Source organism: Fundulus heteroclitus, chromosome 18 (genome assembly GCF_011125445.2).
Source record: "Fundulus heteroclitus isolate FHET01 chromosome 18, MU-UCD_Fhet_4.1, whole genome shotgun sequence".
In the NCBI taxonomy this organism is placed as follows: domain Eukaryota; kingdom Metazoa; phylum Chordata; class Actinopteri; order Cyprinodontiformes; family Fundulidae; genus Fundulus; species Fundulus heteroclitus.
Window position 1 is genome coordinate 38,259,985 of NC_046378.1, and position 25,321 is coordinate 38,285,305.

General features: G+C 41.0%; 1 protein-coding gene across 1 annotated transcript; it reads left to right on the plus strand.

Annotated features, from left to right (window-relative positions):
* Nucleotides 1-1,497: 1,497 nt before the first annotated feature.
* Nucleotides 1,498-22,864, plus strand: tmem91 (transmembrane protein 91). The gene is made up of 4 exons (XM_012872431.3): nucleotides 1,498-1,937; nucleotides 10,545-11,872; nucleotides 18,171-18,317; nucleotides 20,568-22,864. Exons 2-4 carry the CDS (start codon nucleotides 11,447-11,449, stop codon nucleotides 20,721-20,723), a joined length of 729 nt encoding a protein of 242 aa, XP_012727885.1. The 5' UTR covers nucleotides 1,498-1,937; nucleotides 10,545-11,446; the 3' UTR covers nucleotides 20,724-22,864.
* The last annotated feature ends 2,457 nt before the right edge of the window (nucleotides 22,865-25,321 follow it).

Sequence of the window (25,321 nt, forward strand, 5' to 3'; positions counted from 1 at the left end):
ACCCCCCAACAAATAAATAGAGCATTTACAATTATGTAAGCAGGTTATTACACCTTTCTGTTTTGTACATTTCCCCTCTGACCTTGTCTTTTTTCCCCGTTTCTGTTTAATAATACAGAAGAAATTTCACAGTATCGTTTCTTCTGGTGTTTTGTCACGAAACCCTGGGATTTAAACGAGAGGCTGTTAATGAAAATCATGCTCAGTCACAGAGATTTACTTTGTGTCGGTTTCTAAATATGCTGAAATCCAGAGTGTAATACGTAGCTTAACAACGTATTTCAGGTTTTGATTAAACAGAAGAAACGTGTCCTGCTCGCATTTAGTCAGTGGACGAAACTCTGGGTTCTCCTCTGGTCAGGCGGGAGCAAAGCATACGCTGATCTCACCCAACACAATATCATTAGTGTCCTCTTTTTATTCCTCCCACCAAATCAATCCTCCTATCTTCCTCCCATCCCCCCCCATCGTTTCGCACGAAACAGAGCGGGAGATGGAGAAGGATGACAGGAGAGAGGAGGAGAAAGACCGAGAGAAGAGGCTAAAGACAGAAAAAGGATGGAAAGATGGAAAATAGACTGATGAGAGGCGGATGCGCTCGGACAGAAAAGGGGTCATTGATCTCGTGATGAACTCACAGGCCAAAGACAAATGGGCAGCTTTGTGGCCGAGATCCAGCGAACCAAACAACACAAAACCCGTTTCTGGAGGAGGAGGAGGGGCGGGGGGGGGGGGGGGGGGGGGGGGATTGGAGCTAAAAGCAGTGCACCTCATCAAATACTCAGCGTAAGCCGTATGGATTTTAGATTGCCAGTGTCCACCAACGCCTGAGCTTTATCCCCCCCTAAAAGAGGCAAAATAAGCACGAGCCCCAAGCAGCGAGGGTTATTTCTGCGTCTTAAAGATCTTAATGTGGCCTGACCTTTGAGACCGAAGTCGGACACAAGGCGAGGTGGACATGAGAGGCCTGACGCAGACTGGAGTCATCTCTGCTGGAGGGGGGGGGGACGCTGCACTGCACAGAGAGACACTGCCCACCTCAGATCAGGTTTAGATTTAATACACTCCTGTGTTTTTTTATCTCCGCCCTGCACAATCTCGCATTCCTCGTCTCATTAGTGTGTGCCTGTAAGTATTACATTTGGCTTTGTCCAACATCCTGAAGACCACACACACACACACACACACACACACACACACACACACACACACACACACACACACACACACACACACACACACACACACACACCTCCTGCTACTGTTAACCTTAAACATCCTTACAGTTTTAACCCCATTCCTAATCTAAACCCAAAATCAAGCCCCGGCCTCACTAATCCTCTTAGAGAAGCAAGAAAAGGCAAAATGTCCTCACTTTGCATGTCTGCTCGTTTACTATCCTTAGGGGGGGGGGGGACCATTTGGTGATTAAAACACAACAGACACCATAAGGAAAATGCACCAGCAGGCTTTAGGACCCGGTTTTCTCAGCCAGTGCGAGCATCTGAGCGAAGAGAGGGAGAGGCCAGGGAGAAGAGGAGGAGAGACAGGAGAAAGCTGACACAGTAACCGCAGCAGCGATGAAGGAAGGACCTTCTCCTCTCTGAAGACGAGGAGGTGGGGATACGACACACAGGAGAGGTTCAGCCGGAGCGGATGGAGAGTCTCTGACAAAAGGATGCAGGCTTCTGCTGCCAGGCTGAGCAGGTGCAACATCTCCATCCATGCAGCTGCGGAGACGCTGACAAGTTTGATTTCCACATCCCTCGTTTGAAGCTCCCCCGACAAACACGTGTATATTCCTCTGTGCACGTCCAGCTCTGCACACAGATAATTACAGTTAAACTTCCCGCATATTCGACCTGAGGAAGGATCCCAGCCCACCATCCGTCAGTCCCGGGACAGGAGGGCTCCTCCTGACAGGACAGCAGCTGAAGGTGAGAAAATATTAATAATCTCAGTTTAATGTTTATGTTTTTTTTTATTTCAGGTGAGAGCATTCATGCAATTCATTAATCGATTTCATGCCATTGTTGGATTTCTTTGTATTTCACATTAAACGGGCTCTTCTCCTTGATGATACACCTTCATATATCTCTGCACCTGCATCTTAGCGAAGCCTTTTGCTGAAACGTCCCTTTCTCCATCACAATACACAGGACAACTGAGGGTAAGCCCTGTAGCTGCAGAGCAACCGCCTCGTGCAAAAAACATCATAATGCAACGCTCCATTGTTTATCATCACCGGTTTACCACGAGCCTCGCGTCCAGTTTCAGGGAACCGCAGCCAGATGATGGCAGAAAGCATTCTTATCGTTTGTCAGGGGTTAATTTTTGTCGTGTTTCAGCCTACAGTGTTTTGTACCGGGGGACAGAATGTGAAAATGCAGCACCAGATAGGAGGACACGCAGTGTGCTACGCTTGCCAGGAGTCCTGATTAAGAGCAGGGGCTTTCTCTGCCGTGGGTGGGCAGGCATGCGGTAATCCACTCAGTCTGTGTTGACAACAATGGGCGCGCAAACACAAGAATTAACTATTTAATTAAGAGTTAGAGCAAAGTAACACAGTGTTCAGGTGAGATTTAAACAAGTCGAGACTCTGGGATTAAAAGCAGACGCAAAAATCACTCAGACAAGCAAGATGTAGGAGAAATCCATTAAGCTAAGATTCATAAAACAAAAAAAACAATTAATAAAAAATAGAATAGAATAGAATAGAATAGAAAGATGTTGCTCATTGTTGTTATTGGGAATTGCAGACATTGCTTGCATATATACATGCATGCATAAAACCAGGAACAGCAGTCATTAAACATGGATACATTAAATAAAAATGTATTTAAGTCGAGCTCCAGTCAAATTATAAAATGATAGAAGTTGTTATTATGGAACAACAAAATCTGAAGCTGTATTATTTGCCTGACAAGTTTTGTAAAAAAAACACATTTTAAGCCAATATAAGAGACCCTCATCTTTGTAATTAAACAAGGTATCTTTTGTAAAAGCTAATCTGAATCGCACGAAAAGCCTGCAAATGGGCCTTCTTGAATAAAGAACTGAACTTGAAGATAATAAACACAAAAGTAGATAAAAAAAGAAAAGATTTAAGCTAAATAAATGTGAGTCGTTGGTTGCATCCCTGTTTCCATAGTGTTCTGCATGAAACGGTCCCCGTAGGTTGGGTTGATTGTAAGGACGTTGCATTGACTGCTGGACCTCAACAGATGCCCAAAATATCAAGATGCATGTTTTTCCCTCTCAGTCACAGAGAAATGAACACATGCAGGCGTGTGTGGGTCACCATGCTGCGGTCTGGATGATATAAACAGTCAGGATGACATTGGTGCAGAATCTCTAGAGTTTATGTTAAGCCTGCAGTAAATGGCATTTTGGTGACTCTTGTCAGCTGGAGTGAACGTTAGGAGACATTTTCACAGCTTTCTATGCAACAAAAAAATGCTTTATTCAAACAAATCGTGATCTTTATGCAGGGCATGAGAATCCTGGTTTGTCTAGTTTGATCTTTTAATTTTTGCACTACAAAGACATGGATCCAAATATGAAACTCACTTGTGTTAAAAGAAATAACATCTTGGACTAAACTTTACATACACCATGAACATGAACGTCATATAATTTTGCGACTTGTTATTTATTCATTCGAACTGTTATTTTCTTAACCTGCAACTTTGGCGATAATTTAATTTGAAACCCAGAATTTGGCGCATGATATAGAATTTATCGTAGATTTTCTCTAATCTGTCATGAGCCAGGTGTTTCATCCATTGCAAAACCAATTTAGATGCATATTTGCAGTCATTGTCCCGTTAAACAGCTTATTTCATGCAAAAATCAAATTTTTTTTCGCTTTTAACTACCTGTCCTGGAAAACGAGCGGCCATGCTTACTAAACAACACGCCCACTTTCTCCAATCAGTGAGCAGTGAAGGGAAGCAGAGTGCCGTCATTTATGGTCAAAGTTGTGGCAAAGTGTCTCTTCGAGCACGTAATCTGCACAACGACCCAACCGTTCTTTTTTTAGCAATAGAAAAAATTTGATTTCGGCTGTGAGACGTCTAAGATTTTGTTCAGCCTTCCTAAAGAAGAGCCTAATCGCCAAAAGTGGCGGCACCTGCAGCGGCTCTACGGTGACGTCATGAAATGGGCGACGCCCACACTGCAAACATTGTTCTTTTGGGCTGGAAACATAACACCAGAAAACAACTAATATCTCATAACAAATTAACACTCTGTATTGCCAGAGGCGACATTTCGTCATATATAGGCTTATAGTTGACTTTGGAAGGCTTAAAAAAAAAGCATAACATACACTGCAAAAAGGGAACTAAAAGTAAGTCAAGTTTTGTTTTAAATTAGTATATTTTCCCTTGATTTGAGCAGCTAAATAAGACTATTTGCCAATGGAATGAGTATTTTTACCCCTAAGATAAGATAATTAGATATCCGGCACTTGAAATAAGATGATGGAGATGAAATGTACTTAGTTTAAGTGCAAAACTCTTATTCCATTGGCAAATAGTCTTATTTAGCTGCTCAAATCAAGGAAAAAGACAATAATTTCAAGAAAATTTTACTTACTTTTAGTTCCATTTTTGCAGTGTAGAACCTTTAACACACTCAGTGTCCAGATTTCAACCATCCAGCTGTGGATTTGAGGAGAAGGTAAAGAATTTAAACATTGTCATCCTTCCTCATTATCCGATCCACTTTATGCAACGCACCAGTGCTATTAGCACCGAACAAGTCCCACAGCATGATGCTGCCACTACCATGCTGGACCAGAGTGCTGTCAGTTCTGGTCAAAGTTGCGACAAAGTGTCTCTTCGAGCACGTAATCTGCACAACGACAGCAACCGTTCTTTTTTTTTAGCAATAGAAAAAATGTGATTTCGGCTGTGAGACGTCTAAGATAAGGTGAAGTCATGAAACACACCTATTAGCACTGAGCTAGTCCCACAGCATGACTCTACCACTACCATGCTGGACTCGAGGTTCAGTGATTTTTAGGTTCATTTACCTCTTTTCATTGTGGCCAAACAGAAGACATTTAGCTCCAGTTGAGCTAGAATGTGTCCCCCTCATTTTTTCCCGTAACCATCTTTGTCCACGATGATCCCAAAGAGTTCAGGGTAAACAGTGACAGCAGTGTGGCAGCTTCCTGTTCATGTTAGGCTTGATCCAACGTGGTTCTGCGTTGTTCCTGAAAAAGTCTGACCAGTTTGTTTTCATTGTTAGGCGACAGTTTAGACTTCTTCTGTCAGCCGTTTTGCAGAGAGGTGACACGGCCGAGCAACTTGTTAAATGACATTTTAGAACCTTTGGCTCCACCTATTAAAAGTTTTAGGTGACAGTTTATACATTTTAGTCTATTCGCATAACTGTGATCCATTGTGATGAAATGTAAATTCTCTGTAAATCCTTGCTGTGCTGTGTTGCTTTATATTTTCCAACAGTTGAAAGGCAACAGTTGCAAATTTTAACGCTAAAGCAGGATGAGAAAAAAAATGCTGTGGTAATAACCAACAGCATGTGGTACAACATGTGCGAAACACAACAGAACACAACTAGCTCTGAAATATGGAAAAGCTTTTGCCGGAAAAATATAGTACGATTTTTTTTTTTATTACACCAAAACTACAGAAGTGAATATTCACCACCCAGAATCTATTCTGCTGGATGTGTTTTGGCAATGTGCAAAGTTAACAAGCTATTGGAACGATATTTATAATCGGGTAACAGACGTATAGGAATACTCATTACCCAAAATGTTTCTCTATCTTGGACATTTATCAGAAGAAGACATACAAACCCAGGATATCCATTTAATCAAAAATCTTCTGGCAGGTAAAATGAAAGCCATTACAAGAGATTAATACAAAGTGAACCCCCCCACCTCCCACAATTGGATGGACATTGTGGGAGAGATTTACAAGATGGAGAAACTGACTTACACTATAAGACTACAACTGAAATGTGAGAAGCTGTGGAGAAAATGGACAATCTATAAGGAAATTGCTAAATCAGTCAATCATTGCTAAGGCATTGAAACCTGACACTGTGTTCTTTAAGTTCTACTGGATATTTTCGGCGTAAAATCATATGCCGTTACACCCCTAGTCTTAATGGTGCATCATTCTGACTCTGAGGAATCTGTATTATCACTTCACACGTGACCTAATGCCATCCTCTGCTGCTCAGGACCCAGATTAAAGTTTTATCTCTTCCCTTTAAGAATCATGGCATCAGCCAAACTTTTCCACCCGCATCCTCCAGCCAGAGCTTGGAGGGTCACAAATCAGATGGTGGTAATGTGTGTTTTATTTGGTAAAAGGTACCAAGTTATGTATTTTGACCATAAAATGGTGAAACCGACCCGATCTACAGGGTTACTGAACCTCTTTCTTCTTGCACCTCCGCCGGGCGTTGCTGACTCTGGTCACTTGGTGTTGTTATGGTAAATATACACAAAAAGCGTTTTGTTTACCAATAAATACCGCAAAAACAAAGTATAAAACATAGAAATAGAATATAATAGGTCAACAGGGCAAAATAGTTTATTCGGAAAAGTTCTTTGTGCAACCAGAGTGAGCTACTGGCGTAGACTTTGGTAAAGTCATAATACATAACAAGGCCCCTTTAAGTTTATCTTCTTTTAAATATTCTCTCTTATTATGTTTTTAATATGCTCATCATTTGTGTAGCCCTTTAGAAGGCAAGAAATTATACATTAAATGTGGCATATAAATACAATTTTACACAACCTGTTTTTTGAGCTACCTACATTTTCAGGAAATATCCTCATTTCTCAGACTCATAAAGGTAAAGAAAGCTTACATCTAAAAAATATATATATATATATAAAGACTTGGTCTGGTGCAACAGGGTAAGTCTAAAAATTCCTCCTATAATCAATAAATACATGTGGGTTTTAATCCAAAGTGCTGATATTTTGGGGAATATTTGAGGTTTGCTAACTGTGGCTGTATCTGAACGCGGCTGAGCGAAAGCTAATAGGCAAGATTATTATTCAAATAAAAGGTGACTGCTCTGATGTGTCAAAGTACACAAAATATCTAAAAAGACGTACCTAATAATTTCAATTTATATTTCATTCCGTGTTCCCTTTAGTACGCAGGAACGTGGCGCTTTTTACCTGCCATACCAGCCAGTGCATGCAGTACGTCCATACATTTAACCATGAAGACAAAGTCAACCTGGAGTTCAGTTGCTGTCATTGTCACTGAAATTAACACAAAATTACCACCTGCGCACACACAACAGTACAGAACTGTGAGCTGTGGCCAATCCCTCCACTGACACACAAAGCAACACCGTCCCCCGCAGAGATATGTTGGGAAGCATGTGCAACATATTGCAGATGGATGACTTCTTATTCCTCTGGAGTCTTTGCACATGAGCATCAGCTGTGTGAGCGGTGTGTGTGTTAGGTTTGGGTTTGATGCATGCATTTTAAGCATCATTCGCTCTTTTAAGCAAATGACTGCAGTCTGTGTGGTTGTGTGTGTCAGGGGTCAGGCAGTGCTGTGGACTGATTAGAGTTTATGCACCCGTGTTCTGCACAGGAGGCTTCGCATACAGTCAGCGCCTTGGCGTGACTGTGTTTATTTTTAACCGTGCAGAGAAAATTGCCCATCCTCTGCAGCTTTAAAATAACAGAAACCTCCTCACCAAAAGCCGGCGTTTTATCGAGCTAAGCAGAGGAACGGCGCTGAAATGGCAAATTAGCCCCAGCTTCATTTCTCCTGCAGTGAGCGCTCCACTTGACGGTGAATGTGTTTCCATAGGAACATGGTGTTACTTTGAGCTCTCCATGTTCCTGTCCCCCCCTCCTTTTTTTTCCTCTTTCTTCCTTATCTTTTCTGTTTGGTTTCCTCTGCACTCATTCGGCGGAGAAAGAAAAAGAAAAAGAAAAAAGGGGGTTTGGAAATGAAATCAATAGCGCCATTTAACAAGCAGCGGGGCGCACGCAGTTCTCTCTCCTTTGGCGCGTCTCCAAGGACGCTCGGGTCTTCTCAGCCTGACATCTCTGTTAGTCGAGATGTCTTTTCACGACGGAGGGCTTTCATCTGCATCCGCTTTAAACTGCATCAGCCGAGGCATTACAGCACACACTTCCAGGATGATTAGTGGAGAGAGAGAGAGAGAGAGAGAGAGAGAGAAAGGCTGAGTTGTTGCTGAAAGTCCATGCCAGAGTCTGCAGTGACACTTCTCTTTAGCTGAGCATTTCATTAACAAAGTTTAGTTCGGTTGCTCTGCAAAAAAGAAAAGAAAAAAAAAGAAAAGAAAGAAGAAGGTGCAGGATTATGCAGGGAGAGCAGGGAGAACGGATGTGTTGGAGAAAAAAGCAGGAGGTGATTTGCGGTGGTGTCCTTGCAAGCTCCTCTCCACCCGACGGGATGTTTTACGAGCTTTAGTGGGGAAAAAGGAGGCAGGCTTATAATACAGCTGACAGAAGTATTTTGTACTGTGGATGGGCAGAAAGGAGGAGGAGGAGGAGGAGGAGGGGGGGGGTAATAAAGCTGAGTACATCTCTCCTGGAATGAGGCTGCAGGGATTGGGAAAACAGCAGAAAAGATGGGGAAGTGCTCTGCATGAATGGCCAGGAGTTCATGCGTTCACAAGAGGCCAGAAGTGTCCAGCAATGCCCCCCCCCCCCCCCCCCCCCCCACACGTCCTGACCACCCCACTGGGCAGTGTAAATTATAGCAGCATCAATTTAGCATTTTATCTCATTATGCACATCCAGCCGCTCTTCTTGACCTTCTATCAGGCTTTTATTTGTATCTGCCAGTATCTACTTTCCTCTACTAATTGTTTTGTTTTTCAATAAATGAACACATGTGCGCCTTATTCCTAATATCATTACACAATGAAACAGAATTGTTGTTCAACTCAAAACGCTAACTGTGTCGTTATTGGTCTACGCACATTAGATCATTAGTAACATTAAAAATCAAACAATAAACCAAAAGATATCAGTAGGCGTTTACTTAAAGTCTGTAAGATAGTTTCCTACAGGCAGCTTTACTACAACAGTGGAATAAAATCCTTAAAATTATGGCTTTTAGTTTCAGTGTGCCACCCCAGGAGTTTAAGTGGCCCCATCTGGCCACCTATGAAACATTTCTGGAGGCGCCACTGGTGTCCAGGTTTGAAAATCTGCTTGCTTAAAGTAAAACCCTCAGCACCACATCCACTAAAAATACCCAATCACACCAGCTCCTTTTCTTCTGTGGTGTGTTCAGGTTCCTGGATCCATCCGGTCCGGTGGGCAGCTTTGAATACATATTGATGAGCTATTATGTAGTTTGGTGAAATGACACTTCATTATCAGCACTGGAATGAAAAGGCTCTCAAGACACAGTGAAGATCCTCTCTCTGTCTTTTTTTCATTAGATCGCTCACAGCGGTATTTCTCCTTCACATGCTGCTGATTTTTACACCGCCACGTGTTTCAGATTGGAAAGCAGGTTAAAATGGCAAACATGTTATTTATAGGTGCTGTTATAGCTAACGTCATCAATGTATTTTACTTGGATTTAAAGTTTTAAACCAGAACAAAGTAACGGTTAATTGTGTAACGAAAGGAAAAAAAATGCTTTTTAGGTGGTCCTGATGTCAATAATCTCAATAATAAGTATAAAAAAATGACGAGTATGTCCTCTGGACGGGTTCCTCTTTGTTGAAACGTTTTGTCTCTTCTGAAAGAGACTTCTTCAGTCTGAGGAGTTACTGGTAAATCAGCCTCATAAGCAATACCTTCTGCATCAACTGGTTGCTTATGCAAAAGAGGACCATCAGCCTACAGCCGGTCGTTTTTTTAATGCTTGCAAAAACAAAAAAATCCTGCATGCTTTCAGCCACGCTGATTCAACACTACAGAATCATCTTTCACTCCATTCACTGCTGCTGCAGACAGACACCACGGTTCTTTTTGCGTGTACTGAATCGCTAGAATCAGTACATTAAAAGGATTCGTTCAAATGTTTCGTTCAGCGAATCATTAAGTTCATGTAACATTTCTGTTTCACCATGGCTTGTGTGGGGGAATTTCCCCATTGTGGGACAATAAAGGAATTTCTTATCTTATCTCATTTAAGTCAGATGTGTGGCACCTAAATCATTCAGGACAGGGTCCCCTGAGGACCATGGTGGGGAGCCACTGACGGCACTCACTCTTTTGCTGGAGTCCGAAAACCGTTAAAAATGTGTTTTTTTAAACCCTTTTCCGACTAATAGATGTCAGCTAATTTTATTCTCATCTGTTCTTTCTGTTTGGATCGTGATCAGGCATTTCTATAAATCAGAGCATGACGCGTTGCTTTCTGAGATTGTTTAGTCAGGTTGTGTCAAAATAAACTCCATAAAATGTGGTTAATCACATTATATCTAACACTGAATTTTTTTTTTTGCCATCTGAAACAGAAGAAATGTGTCAGACATTGAATTAATTTGACGTTAAACAAATCTAACTGTTTGTGGCTTTGCTCTTTTCTTTACAGACCTCACCGGATGGCGACTCCGGCCCCTCCTTGTCGCTCCTGAACGAGAAACTTTTAACGCAGATGGGGTGCGTGTCTCACACCGGAGAGCTTCCCCTCCGAGGAGCGACTCCCCGGCCAAAAATACGCACCTGAGGACTCAACTTCCTGTCGCCAACAGAAGAACAGGCACCAAGCCGACGTCCGCCATCGCTTTCAGTTTCTGCAGCCTTACTACTTTCACAGCTTAAGGTTGAAATCTATTCCCAGCAGCAACGCTGGAGATTATGTCTTTATCGAGCTTCAGAAAGTTCGTCACTGAGGGGAAAAAAAGAAACGGCTCCTTCTCATTACTTTCGCTGCCGTTTTTCATTCACTCCCACGCCGCTTCCATCCTGAGCAGCTAAAGGAAAACGCTCCTGTGTGAAGTCCCAATTTGCTGTAAAAGCCTCCTTTTTTTTTTTCTTTTTTTCATGTCTCCACTTTATAAAGAGCCATTTTCCCCCTCGGTTCTGTTTTGCCACGTGAGAGCAAACCCTGTGAGCGCTCCGTCACGCGAGACGGGCAAAATGGGCCGGGGCCTGAACAATCAAGCTTGACAGAAACAGTTTGTGACATCAGGAAAACATCTTCTTCAATAATCCAACGCGACCTCAGGCGCCGCACGGCTTTCAGGGGCCGCCGCACGGCTAAATCCGGCATGTGTTGATGTCCTCTGGGCCCCCGGCGCCGTAACAAGAGAGAAATTAAAGAATAGGATTAAAGATGGATTACCACCGAAACACTAAAGCCATCAAAGCAGCTGCCTTTGTATAAACCCGTCGAAGGCTCTTAGGGGGGAAAACGCTCTGCCAGACGATTTGTAGATTACGTTGGCCTGTTGATGCGGCGGCCTCTGGTGCGGGTGGTTTTCTAAAAGGCGGATGGAGAACATAGACGAGCTGGAGCACCCTCTCCTGGGAGAAAGCGCCGGCAGCAAACAGGCATCTGGGCAGGGAAGCGGAGCGGGTCAGACCCCGGTGGGGCTTTTTAAGGGCATCCTGGTGAAGTGTGAGGAGGACAGAGCGTATCCTCCTCTTCCCTGGAGGGGCTACTGCGCACATCCTCCAGAGCTACAGCACCAGCAGCTGCTGGACCCTTGCTCCTTACCGCGCACCCTGGACTCCTTCTACCCGGCCGGGCCCCTGTGGGGCCAAACGGACCTGCTCAGCAAGGACTACCTGGAGACGACCTTCGTGGACATTCGGCCCGGCTCGGCGCTGGAGAGGAAGCTGCTGGCCGAGACGCAGGACTTCCACAGTGCGGCCTACAGCATGGACGACGAGGACGACCTGCTTCCTGACTCTGACGTAAGACGAAGCCTCCGGAAACCATCGATGGGGGAATATTTGCCTTTATTTGTGTTTATAGTTTATAGTGTAGATGATATAGAAGTTAATTTAGACGTAGGGCTGGACAATAAAAAAAAAGACAAATCGATAAAATAAAAATCATATTGATCGATATCGATAATTATCAACAGATTCAAAATATATATTTAAGTGCAGCTCTGGCCATTTTATGCTGTTGCTTAGCAACCTATTTTTAGCTACAGACACAAACACTGAATTCACACTGAACCCTTTATTCAGCCAACTTTTTTACCAAAACTGCAAGTTTTTAAAAAACAAAAAAAGAACGCATGCTCTCTGAACTCTTTGAAGGGGGCGGAGCTTGGTTCCTGGGTCTGTGTTGTGATTGGTTGGAACGATGTAATGACTGTAATATTAACCTACATGGCTAGAATGCAAAAGTTAGGGAAACTGTTATTCTACTGAACTTTTTATTGACTCCTTTATTCCTATCGCCCATATATGTCTATTGGTCGATATATATTGTTATTGAATTATCGTCCAGCCCTAATTTAGAGTCAAGTGAAACAACTAAATTCTAGCTGAAATAATTCAGAGAGGATTTTGGATATCAATAATTATCAACAAACTAAAAACATATATTTTAAATGCAGCCCTGGCTATTTAATGCTGTTGAATAATTACTTATTTTTAGATACAGAACACACAAACACTGAATTCAAACTTATTTCAATCAACTTTTTACCAAAACTGAAAGTTTTTAAACAAGAAAAAAGAACGCGTGCTCTCTGGGCTCTTTGAAGGCGGTGGAGCTTGGCCCTGAGTCTCCGTTGTGATTGGTCGGGAGAATATAATGACTGTAATATTAACCTACATGATAGGATGCACAAGGAAAGAAAGCTTTTATTCAATTAAACATCCTATTGACCTTTTTTTTCTATCATCCATATACGTCTATCGATATTTATTGTTATTGAATTATCGTCCAGCCCTAGTCTGCATAAACATGACATTTGCCAGATCCACACTGTCCAGAACTAAGACTTCCTCATACACATAAATACATGACCGACTGTTCTCCAATCATGATGTTCCTTTTCCTGATCCAGAAGGAACCTCTCAGGATTGTGTAGGTCTGCCTTTAAATTCTCCTTAACGGCTCCTGGAAACGTGGTAAAGAAGAACTGAGCGATGTTTCTGCTTCAGAATCAGCTTTATTTAGCCATGACTGCGCGTACAGGCGAGGAATCTGACTTTGGTCACAGCGCTGACTGCTTAAAAATCTCTTTGACATCTTCCTCTGGAGATCTTTGGTGCAGGTAGGGGGTTGTAGTCGCTATGCGTGGGTGAATGGGTTGGAGGAGAGAATGGCTGGTTTTCAAACCTACAGAAGAAGCTGCTGAGGTTGTCAGCCAGTTTAGGGTCATCAGGACTGGCTGAAGCAGGGTCTCTAGCTGAGAAGCTGCTTTTTAGCTTCTCACTGCCGCTTCTTTCACCTGCCTTGAACTCCTTTGTCAGCGTTGTCCTTACCTGCCTGCACAGAGCTCGGCGCTCACTGCGATAAGCCTCTTTGGTCCGACACGGCTTCCTCAGATGTGGCAAAAAAAACACCAGATAGTAAAGAAACTGCTGGTTTTAGCAGGTTTTTTTCATTATGTCCTTGCATGAATGTTTCATTTACAGGCTAACACTAACAGAGCAAGAATCGTCCCTTCCTGCCACTGATGTGCTTTTATCCAAAAAGACCTCACCTTGCTACCTTCACCAATAAAAGCCGCGCGGGCGCTCAGGTCCCTTTGGCAAAGAACTGCAGGCTACTTTTAAATGCAAACACAGGAGCTAGATTGCCAAAGATAAAGCCTTACGCTGGATTTAGTGCTAGCATCCTTTTCATGATTTAGGTTATAACTACACAAAGGTCGCAGCAGAGCCCATAAAACTGGTTGTGACTGTGACTGAATCAGTGAAAAATGCTTATTTTGGGCATATTTTGTGTCTATTATATGCTTCAGACTGCGCTCTCCATGGTGCACTGCAAAAACTGAACTAAAAATAAGTCAAATTTTCTTGAAATTAGTGTATTTGTCCTTGATTTAGGCAGGTAAATAAGATGGTTTGCCAATGGAATGAGATTTTTGCACTTAAAATAGGAACAACTCATCTCCATCATCTTATTTAGAGGGCAGAATATCTAAATATCTTATTTTAGGGGTCAAAATACTCATTCCATTGGCAGATAATCTTATTTACCTGCTCAAATTAAGGCCAAATACACTAATTTCAAGAAAATGTGACTTATTTTTAGTTCAGTTTTTGCAGTGTGGAGCGCTGTGCCAGGATGAAGTGACTGTGCAGGACGGGTTAGGATTGCTCTGTGCAGAATCGTGTGCAGCTGCATCTTCCTCTGATGCTGACAGGCTGGTGGAAGTACCGATGGGGTCTTTTGCACAACGTGACTTTAACGGATAGAAAGATAAAAATTTTAAATGAATTTGGGCCTGAGGAAAGCACAGATTCTGATCCCTACACTGCAAAAAGTAAAAAAGTAAGTAAAATTTTCTTGAAATTAGTGTATTTTTCCTTGATCTGAGAAGATAAATAAGACTATTTGCCAATGCAACGAGTATTTTTACCCCTAAAATAGAAACAATTAATCTCCATCATCTTATTTCAAGGGCAGTATATCTAATTATCTTATTTATAAGGTAAAAATACTCATACTATGGGCAAATAGTCTTATTTATCTTCTCAAATCAAGGAAAAATACACTCATTTCAAGAACATTTTACTTTTTCTCTAGTCTCCTTTTTTGCATTGGTATTTTATCAACAAGTCCTTTCTTTTTGGCTCTTAACTGTCTGCAACGCAGAAAAAAAATGTTTTACCTTCATAACAGAACCAGATTTAGGACATATATTCAGTTTTTCTCTGAGAAATGCTGACAGATAAATGATTCTTTCCTTCATTGAGGCCTCTTGCTGTATTTTTCTATTTTTTTTTTACATGAAAGCAAGATACCTTTATGTTCTCTGCAGAGCTACTGGCAGCTGAAGAGGAACCTAAAATAGATATATGAGCAATGTATTCAAGGTAGGCAGCGATTCAGTTCAGCTCTGTCAGAAAGCCAGGTTATATAAAGCTGCTCTAAAGCTCTAAGCGCAGGTAGGAACCCAGCTGCAGTGGTTGGGACCCTGTCACAGCAAACAGAACAAGAAATACAGGCAAACAATGAGATGATACCTGGTGAAAGTGTTGAACACTTCTGCATTAGATATTTATTTTTAAGATCATTTGAGTAAGGTTAAATTGACAGCCACTGAAAAGCATAGGCAGAAATTATAGGGGGTTCTTAGACTCCTCACACAATGGGAAAATGTAGATATGTCACGCCTCCCAAGGAACACATATTTTTCTCCTATGTAAAAATAGAAAAACTGAATATCTGTTATTCACCTGGGGAAAACGCAGGGTCGGATCTGTTGTGCACAAATAGCTCGTCTCCACTAAACAAGACAGGTCACACATTTTCCTTCACTTCTACTTCTCAGTAGAACGAGACACGTCAACGTTTTAAATCACAAGTATTTATAGTTTGAATCTTGTGACAAAATGTCTGCACCTCCCCTAACACTAGCTGTTGAGAAATCGCTCAGTTTATTAAGATCAGGCTATGGTTTTTGCTCTTTGCTCCTGATGGAGGAGGAATATTTATTGTAAGGTTATTGATGATCTCTTTTTTTTCTTCTTTTTTTTGCTGCACTTGCAAGTTGAAGAGGTTATTGTGGGAAAAAAATCATGTTTTTCGTGGAGGTTAGGTACATAGCCTCTTTTTTTATTCAACGTCTTGCATCTGTGTCCACCCTGCTGGCAGCCATCGTTTCTCTATTCAGGGATCTCTGTGTGTCGTCTAGGTTTCTGTGGACGGCCAGCAATGCACTAACAACGCTTGCAAGACTTAAAGATCGCTGTTCACAAGTAAAAACCGTCCAACTTTAAGGAGCTGGAGCAATCTTGCTTTTAAAAAACGTGTTTGTGGCTAGATGCGGTGTTCATAGAGCCTGATCCAAAGCCATTTGCAGCTGGAGTTGCAGCAGAAGATGGCTCTACAAAGTACTGATGTCGGGGGGGGGATTAATAGTTATTCACACTAAAGTTTTCGTGTATTTTGTCATATTTGTTGTTTGCTTCACAATTAAAAGAAATCCAACTTTAAAGCTGCAAACTCCTAAACGACCCATTTTTTAATTCCAGGTTGCGAGGCAACAAAACATGAGAAATGCCAGGGGTGTGAATATTTTTTTCTAGATACTGTTTTTTATCAGATCTTCTGCAAACAACGCTGTCTAAATGCATTGTTTGTTTTAAATGTGTTCTTTCCATGTTTTTTTTTTTTATTCAACAATTGCACAGTTTACATGAACATTCCTCTCCAATGTAAAATAATACATTGTGCAGTTTCCACCATTTATAGAACATAAATAAAGCATAAAACATAAATTAAGATTTACATCATCACATTTTGCCAGGGGAAGTACAAATTTACAAAAAGATATTAAATTGTTTACACACATTCACAGTTTTTATTGCCTTTTGATTAAGAGAATACTTAATGGTGTTGACATATTGCTTTGACCTCATTGTTAAAAGCAATAAAAGATGTTTTGGAATGCGCAAACTTACATTTATGAATGTAAAAATTTTGCCAAGAGAATAATCAAATTAATAATGAAAGTTTCATTTGGCCTTGTTCTGTTGAGGTCATAAAAACCAAAAAGGACATCCTTCCAAAATAACTTGAAATCTTTCTCAATTTTTTCTGCAATAAAATTATAAATGTTAGACCAGAGATTTTGGGAAAAAAAAGGGCAATGCCAAAACAAACGAGTCACTGTTTCAACACTCATAGAACAGAAAGTGCACATAACATCAATGTCTCTTTCCACGTATCTCGCTGTGCTCTGCGTCAGGTCTTTGTGATCCACATCACCTCCGGATTTTCTGAGTCAAAGCAGAAATACGCAGCATTTCTCTTCTAAATGTTGCTAAAACGACGCTGCACACAGTAAACTCGTAGAGCTGACAGTAAAATTCAGCTTTTGGTTATTTTTGTCTCGCAGCGTTCAGCTCATCCAAAGTTTTACTGCCCTCCAACAGAGAGAAGTTGCCCATTTGACCAAAGCTTTGAGAAAAGTTTCCTAACCGTCCTTGCAGGATAAATGGTTCTAACGTAAAATCAAAAGACTTTCCTCCCGTCTCCTTTGTGCTCCCATTGCTGCTCTGCTCGTTGTTGTCTTTGCTCTTGTGTTTTTTTGCATTGATCATAAAATCCTGCGCCGCACTCAGCTGAGGAGGCGTTTACATCCCACAGGATTCGGGCAGATGGTGTTCTGTCAATTGCTTCTTCAAAATCCCCTAACTGCACCAGCTGTGCATGGCAACAATGCAAATACCTGGATCAATCCCCATTCAGGTTTTAAAAAAAAAAAAAAAAATCCATCAGGCAAATTAAATGAACCAAAAAAACAATGACCTGAATGACGGATGCTGAAAATTACTGACAGATGCTGCAACCATGAAATGCATGAACACATTTGGGCCCACTTTGGAAACAGATAATCAGAATAAATTTTTAAGGGACTTTCCCTTTAATTAAGAGGATTAAAATCTTAATAAAATTGTTTTTTTGCTTTCTAAAAAGAGGCATATATGTGCGACTGTATGACATGTACCGCTTGTTCATGCAAAAAAAAAAAAAAAGAAATAAGCAGAGTAGCACGGTTGAGTCGGGGAAGTCAGATCGAATATGCAGACTTATACGCAGATGTATGAGTCACGGATAGCCTGCAGTCAATGGAGTTTGTGCAAATTCAGACCATAACCCCATTAAGTCACAAGCAAGGTTTTCCGGTTGTGGTAAAAGACGTGAGCGTAATGAAACAGCATATTTTCCCCGCTTTCACGAACCGCCACGTCGTTTTCAAGCAGATTATCTGTGTGAGCTTTTGAATTTAACAGCGCATTAAACTCCAAGGTCTTGGCTTGATGCTTGTGAAATTTCTTTACAAATAAGCTTAGTGTCTAAAAAGCTATTTATGACCCTCTTCCAAATGAGGCAGATCTCAACATGTGGCCTCGGAGCGGGAAAGGCTGCCGTCTCCATCTTCAGGGAGAGTTCTTCCTTTCCTCGCTCCAGCTGCACACATCTGGATCTGAAAGACAAACGTCTACAGAAAGTGACGCCGTTCTACAGCCACAGACCCAAAGTCACCCTGAATGTTCTCTGTTTGAATCCCAGGACTCGTCCATGGATGAGCTCAGTGATACGGACAGCGACAGCAACTTTCCTCTGATGATCCCTCAGGACTACCTGGGTCTGGCCTTCTTCTCCATGCTCTGCTGCTTCTGGCCTCTGGGCATCGCCGCCTTCTACCTTTCTCAGAAGGTATAACCCTGACACGGTCCGACGTGAAAATGTCATCTGTGCTTCTTCTGCAGCAGGTTAAGCAGCCTAACAATAGTCCCAGTATTTAAACACAGCAAAGGCTTTTAATGTGGAGGGTTTTCTACTGAAGAAACTCAAACCTGAACAGTTCAGCTCAATATTCTGATGATAATCTGGACCTAAAATGAAATTATTACTTTGTTTTTATCAAATTCCCACTCAATGTTTTCAGAGAAAATACCACACAACATTTAGCCAATAACTGATTCAGAAGAAGTAATTTTTACGGCACTTTAGGCTGCTCAGAATTTATTACTGTTTTTCTGGTTGAATCAACAAAAAAAAAAAAAAGATAACACAGATTTATATCAATAATTCTTTAAATAACATAAATATTCTCAGAGCACAATGACCTAGAATCAAAACTCCCAGATTTCACAGTATTTACACAAAAGTGTTCAAAAAAAATATAAAAAAAAGATTTATTACAGTTTATTCAACAAAGAAAATCAACATTTATTGTATTTATGGTACTGCTAAAATGATCCAGCATATTAGTTAAAACAGTTGAGATAATGGTACTAAAACTATATAATAAACAGCAAAGTTTAGATGTGGGCTTTCGAATAAATTGTCTTTTTGTGCCGAATATTCTGCATTGTTAACGCATTAGAGTGACGGGTGAAGATATTTCATGATCAACAGATTTATCTGTTTTGTAAATGAGGGGAAAGCAGTTAAATACAATAATTGTTGCTTTTCTTTGTTAAATTAACTGAATTAAATCTTGCTTCGTATTTTTATCTAATAATTTTGTTGAAATACTGGGAAATCATGTTTACTGCCTGTGGACGCAGCACATTCCCTCTCTGGAAAGATGGCATATGTTAGGGTTAGCCATTAGCCTCATCATCGGTAATATACAGAGACATAGAATAAAGTAGCTCAGGGCTTCCCAAAGTGGGGAAAGCGGGATGACTTGACGTTGATGTGCTAAAGAGATTTAGTCATTCCTGCACTCTTTTGTAACAATTCTTAGAAAAATACGACTTTATTCTCGTAATATCATCACTTTACACTCACTATTTCCATAAAAAAAGGGACAAAATGCCCCCCGCAAAAAGGTGGTCACCAGTCTCTGCCGCTGTGATTTTGGGGTTCGCAGGCTGAAAAGTTTGTGAACCCCTTGAATAGCTTAAAGTTTGGCAAACAAAAATAAAATCAAGACACAAATATCAAAGATATTATTATTTGTCCACTTTTATAAATAACGTAGTTAAAACAATGCTATGAGGATTACCCAGAATCCCTTGCTACATATGCCTCTCACTGCAGGTACAAACCCACCAGCAGATGGCGCTGGTTTCCAATTTATCAGGAGTCATCTAACAAACCCCCCCACCAACCTTTTTAACGGTAACACCTGCGTTTTATTTTCTGGACAAAAATAAAGGCAAGGATAAGTGCTAACTACTTCACCAAGCAGCGGCACTCAAACGTTTTCTCCCCTGACAAAAAGGAGTTGCTGATATCAAAGTACATAAACATTAAACACCTTCTCAGCTAAATAGACACATAACTTGTCCAGTCACAGAGTTTAGCATCATCATCATCACCCGAAAAAACTACTACTGTGAAAATGAGAGAAGAGTAATAGTAATGTTCTTATAGATAATATAACGCATTTCATAATTTTTTCTAAATATGTTAGGTAATCACAGCGATTCAATTAAAAAAAAGCCAGTTCACCTATTTGCTGCAGAGTGTAAGCAGTGCATCAGCAGACTGCTAAACATAATCGACCCTCACACATACAAATTAATCAAACGATAAAATAAAATCACGTCCTTACATCTATCAACATCTTCGTGACATTCTTGCAGAGCCCAAAAAAAGATAACAGCCGCTGGCGAAAAACTGCAACGGTATTTTCTCAAAGATTTAATCTGAAAAAGGGCGAAACTTCAGTCCGATGCAGGTCTAATATTGTGGAGCGCTACCTTAGACAGGGGTCAAAGTCAGAGAACAGGACTGTACGGAGAGAGAGGAGGACAAAAAACAACCAGATGAGTCCTGAACGCTGTGGGGGGGGGGGACATAATGTGGGATTAGAGTGGGATTGAACTGAGTGGAGGAGGAAAGGCATGGAGGACACACTGACAAATGATGACAAATCATCTCTGATTCTTTTTTTTGTTTTTTTTCCACCCAACCCGCTAATCCTCATCTCACTGTCTTCTGCTTTTCCAGACCAACAAGGCTTCGGCTCAGGGGGATTTTCAGGGCGCCAACGCGGCCTCTCGCCAGGCTCTGTGGCTCTCTGTGCTCTCCATTGTCTTTGGCATCATAACGTACATCTGCGCCATCGCCGCGCTGATTTCCTACCTGTCCGCGAAGCCGTCCTAAGAACTGCTGCTGGACACACAGAGACACAAACCCGTTCATGAATATCAGCACGTCATCCGTAAAAACAACGAGTAAACGAGAAGATCTTAGCCACGTCTCACTGGATTAGGACGTCATTTAACTCAGAGGACACTCTGAGTCAAGCTTGTGTCCATCACGCTGACTTTGACTAATTTTGTGCTACACTTCTTATCACATGTGGGGCTTAAATGAAGTTTAAAGGAGAAAAGAAGTTTCCACAATGGGAACGCCGCTGCTGCAAGAGGAAATCTGCAGATTTCTGGGCGATAGAGGGAACTCATGCCGGACTTCACAGATCCAGTCACTTACCTGGAAGAATGTGGAGACACGGCAGAAGCAACGTTTCTTCAGAGAACCCGAAAATCCCTCAACATCCTATCCAGATGTTCCAGTAAGCATCACCTGTTGTTTACCCGCAGAAGGGACCGCCTTTTGCTGTTTTAAAGCCAAGTTTTATCTTTGTGACTATGACAGAGTGCCATTATATATATGAAATGAAATTGAAATAAGAAATAGGAGTGAAGAAAGTGCTGCTGGGAAATTTTAACAGACCAGTGAGGAAAAGTGCCAAAAATATCAAAGTGACCAGACTGTGAAGGAAATTATCCTAAAAATATAAACACAGAATAGTTTTCCCTTCCTGTTAAAAAGGACTGAAACACACAGATTGTTTCTTCAGGCTAAAAACATAGTAAACAACAACAGCAGCGCACATGTTTAGATGTAAAAATAAATAAATAAAATATTTAAATATGTAAGGTAAGATAAAACTAATGTGACAAATCCTTGTCTGCATGGCACTTTTGTGTTTTACAAACGTGTTCAAAGCTTCGTCTGTTTCGTTGTTGGGTCCAAAGTTCTCGTAAGAAAAACCTTTGACCAACCCTAAAAATCTCTGACCATATTGGTTTAATCCCAAAATGTATGAAAATGAAAAAAATAAAAATAAAAAAATAAAGGAAGCATTTCACGTAACATCTCTGCAATAGGATGGTACCGGCGAGGTTGCTTAGCAACAACAACAACAACAACGTCAGAGGAATTAGAGAGCAACCTGCAGTCACCAACGTAATAACCTAAGAATTACCAGAATCAGTAACACGGATGAAATCAACCTTTAAATGTCTTAAAGCCAAGACCTTCAGAGAGGGCTGGAGAGGGCCGGCTGTGCGTCAGTTCCTCCCAGGTCATGCTTCCCAAATGGAAAAAGGTGGCGTGCTCCCACCTGGTTCAGGGTGAGACCCTTCCCTCCAGCTGGGGACCTTAAAACATTTTGTGTTCTTGTTCACAAATGATGGCAGGAGGGACTAAAAGGCCAATGGATGGATTTGGTGAATATGCACAAAATGTCAAATGGAAAAAAGGGGAATATAAAGTTCTTGGTTTGAGGGGCGGAGTCAGAGCCGGACCAAGGCATAAGCGAACCGAGCCGCTGCTCCGTTCCCCTGAGCCATCCCGTAAATGATCTGAACATTTTATTTTTGGTTATTGAGCATGAGAATAATGGTAAATTTCAGCATTGATAAATTTAAAAGATTTTCTGAAATGTTTAACATTTTAATTAAACATTTGAAGGAACTGTTAAACTTACTTTCTAAAAGCGCAAAGTACAGTCTTTGTTGTTTGATGGCCGTGACAACGTAGTTACAATCTGATGCTGAGAATTTAACCATTTCTTTGTGTTTGAGCTCCGTTTGTTCACAAATAAATCTCAGCAAATAAGAACCAACCATCCGCAATAGCTGCACAAATTGACTGGAGTCAAATATCCCTTAAGAAACTTGTTTATCATGAGTTTCAACGGCATTAGGTTTCCCTTTGGGATTAATAATATATTTCTTGATTTAAGTTTAACTAAACTGAATATACTAGCTTGTTCATCACAGCCTCATAAGCGCGGTAATGACCTAAAAACAATTAGATAAAACTCTACTTTAAATTTAATTAAAATCAAACGGGTAGTTACATTTAAAAAAAAAAAGTGCTGAAATTAATCTCTCATTGCTTTTTGTTTCAATGTGAGGAATGCGGATATGTAATTATTTCTCAGGGCTGTAAACTAGGTTTATTATTACATAAATGTCTCTTTACGATGTTTTTGTAATATTAACATCTGTTCCCCAAACGCTGTCCTTTTTGTGCCGCTTTTTAAACTTTCACCCTGACGTACACGGCGTTACTGACAGGTAATTTACCTGGGTGTTACAAAGTGAAACCCTTTATCAAACACTTGCCTCCTGGTACCAAAATGTTGCAGAACCGTATGGAGTGCTACCAAAAATATGTGAGGGGAAAAGCCAACATTTTCTATTTTCCTGTACAGTTTTTTATGGCGTCCACAGCTGACCTAAAAGTGTCATAAACACGCTGGTTTGTGTCATCCCAGAGTTTATCAAGACTGTTACCATACTGTGAGTCTTACCCTTGTCGGTTAATCCACTGACCTTCCCCACAGCGTCGCACACTAACTGAGCCGCATCATGTCTCCCAAGAACATCCATGCCAACAAAAAAACAAAAGAAAAAAAAAAACACTTTGACGTTTTTGTGTCTAATAAAGAAATAAATGTGCATCCCTTCGACGGAACAGCTGCAACGAGTTGGGTTCTGGTTTAGGTCTTAATCATTTTGGGTCACCTGTACGGTTACAATAAGACAGATACATTTGTAAAGCTTCAGCAATTTTTATTTTTTATTTTAGTTTTTATATTCAGGTGCAATGAGGTGGAGACGCATCGGAAATATGCTCAAACAAATGCTGCAAGAAGCATCAATTAAATTGGAGACACCAGTTCAGCCCACAAACTGTGACGCTGTAATTGATTTTACTCGTCATACCCTAACTTGAACTTGTCGTGGAGAGTTTTATTGGCTCCAAAAACAAAAATTTAGGCATGGCAGTGACGTCACAACAAAGGAAATTGGGATTGCATTGCAGGGTTTGAAAGGAAATGTGCTCAGTGACCAGGAGAGAGGCGGGGCGCTGGTGCCCATCTCCAGTCATCATGAGAGGCAGGTCCACTCTGGACAAGTCGGCAGTCCATCAAAAGGCAACATATAGCGACACACACACACACCTACACTGCAAAAACCGAACTAAAAATAAGTCAATTCAATTCAATTAAATCTTATTTTTATATAGCGCCAATTCTTGAAACATGTCATCTCGAGGCACTTTACAAAGTCAAAATCAATCATATTATACAGATTGGTCAAAAATGTTCTCTATAAGGAAACCAGTTGATTGCATCAAAGTCCCGACAAGCAGCATTCACTCCTGTAGAAGCGTAGAGCCACAGGGAGAGTCGTCTGCATTGTACATGGCTTTGCAGCAATCCCTCATACTGAGCAAGCATGAAGCGACAGTGGAAAGAAAAACCACCCATTAGCAGGAAGGAAAACCTCCAGCAGAACCAGAACCAGGCTCAGTATGAACGGTCATCTGCCTCGACCCACTGGTGCTTAGAGAAGACAGAGCAGAGACACAACAAGAGAGACAAACAACCTACAATTTAGTAGGTAAATAAGATGAATTGCCAATGGAATAAGATTTTTTTTTACTTAAAACAGGAACAACTCATCTCCATCATCTTATTTCAAGTGCAGGAAGTCTAATTATCTTATTTTAGGGGAAACTGCTCAAATCTAGGACAAAAACACAAATTTTTAAGAACATTTTACTTATTTTTATATGCGTTTTTGCAGTGTAAGGGCAATTTGAGGGAGCCATTAACCCAATAAGTCCTGTCAGAGGAAACCAGAGTACCCAGAAAGAGAACAACAAGCATGTATGGGGATAACATGAAATGTCCGTGCAGAAAGTCCCCAGGCCAGGATTCGAACCCGGGACCTTGTTGCTGCAAGGCAACAGCACAGCCAACTTTTACTCAGTTTTATATTCAGCTGTCAGAATAAACTTCGGAGCCAGGGTGGACTTGTCCTCACGAGCCACCTTAATTTGGGAATCTGGTTTTTAATTTAAGTTTTCCACTGAAATAAACCCCTTTGTTTGCATTTCTGACAGTTTGTGACTCGATACATCCGCCTCTCTTAATTAACGTTTAACGTTTGAATGCCTAAAATAGAGAAACACTTATCAGCTTATACCGTTAATAGCTGTATGACTGGTCACTGAGAACGATTAGCAAATCTTGCGAGCCTTTCCGCTTTTAACTAAGCCAAATTAAGCTGGAGGAGATCTAATTTATACAGTATATTACACTTATAATGTGCATAAAATGCAACAACCCTGAGGAACCTCTATGAGCGAAGCGCCTGACTTCTGCTGATTTTTTTTTTCTGATGTGGATTTTGCTATTTATGAGTCTAAATGGAAAACAGCATTAAAATGTTTTTACTTGTCAAATAAGCCTGGAAGGGTTTTCCACTTTTTAGACATTTTGAAATAAACACAAATTATGTTGACAGCAAGAACAATGATGGGCAGATAAAGTTGTTATTGTTCACGTTTTCACTACAATAATACAAAGAGTGGATGAAATTCCTGAGATAAGTCTCCTCTGTTCATGTAGCTGTTCAGATGTTTATACTTCATGCCACCAAACCAAATTAAAAGGT

Coding starts and splice junctions, on each gene's coding strand:
- tmem91 (XM_012872431.3), top strand. CDS start 11,447: ATGGAGAACATAGACGAGCTGGAGCACCCTCTCCTGGGAGAAAGCGCC. Junction 11,873..18,170: donor ACCTGCTTCCTGACTCTGAC/GTAAGACGAAGC, acceptor TTTGAATCCCAG/GACTCGTCCATGGATGAGCT. Junction 18,318..20,567: donor CCTTCTACCTTTCTCAGAAG/GTATAACCCTGA, acceptor CTGCTTTTCCAG/ACCAACAAGGCTTCGGCTCA.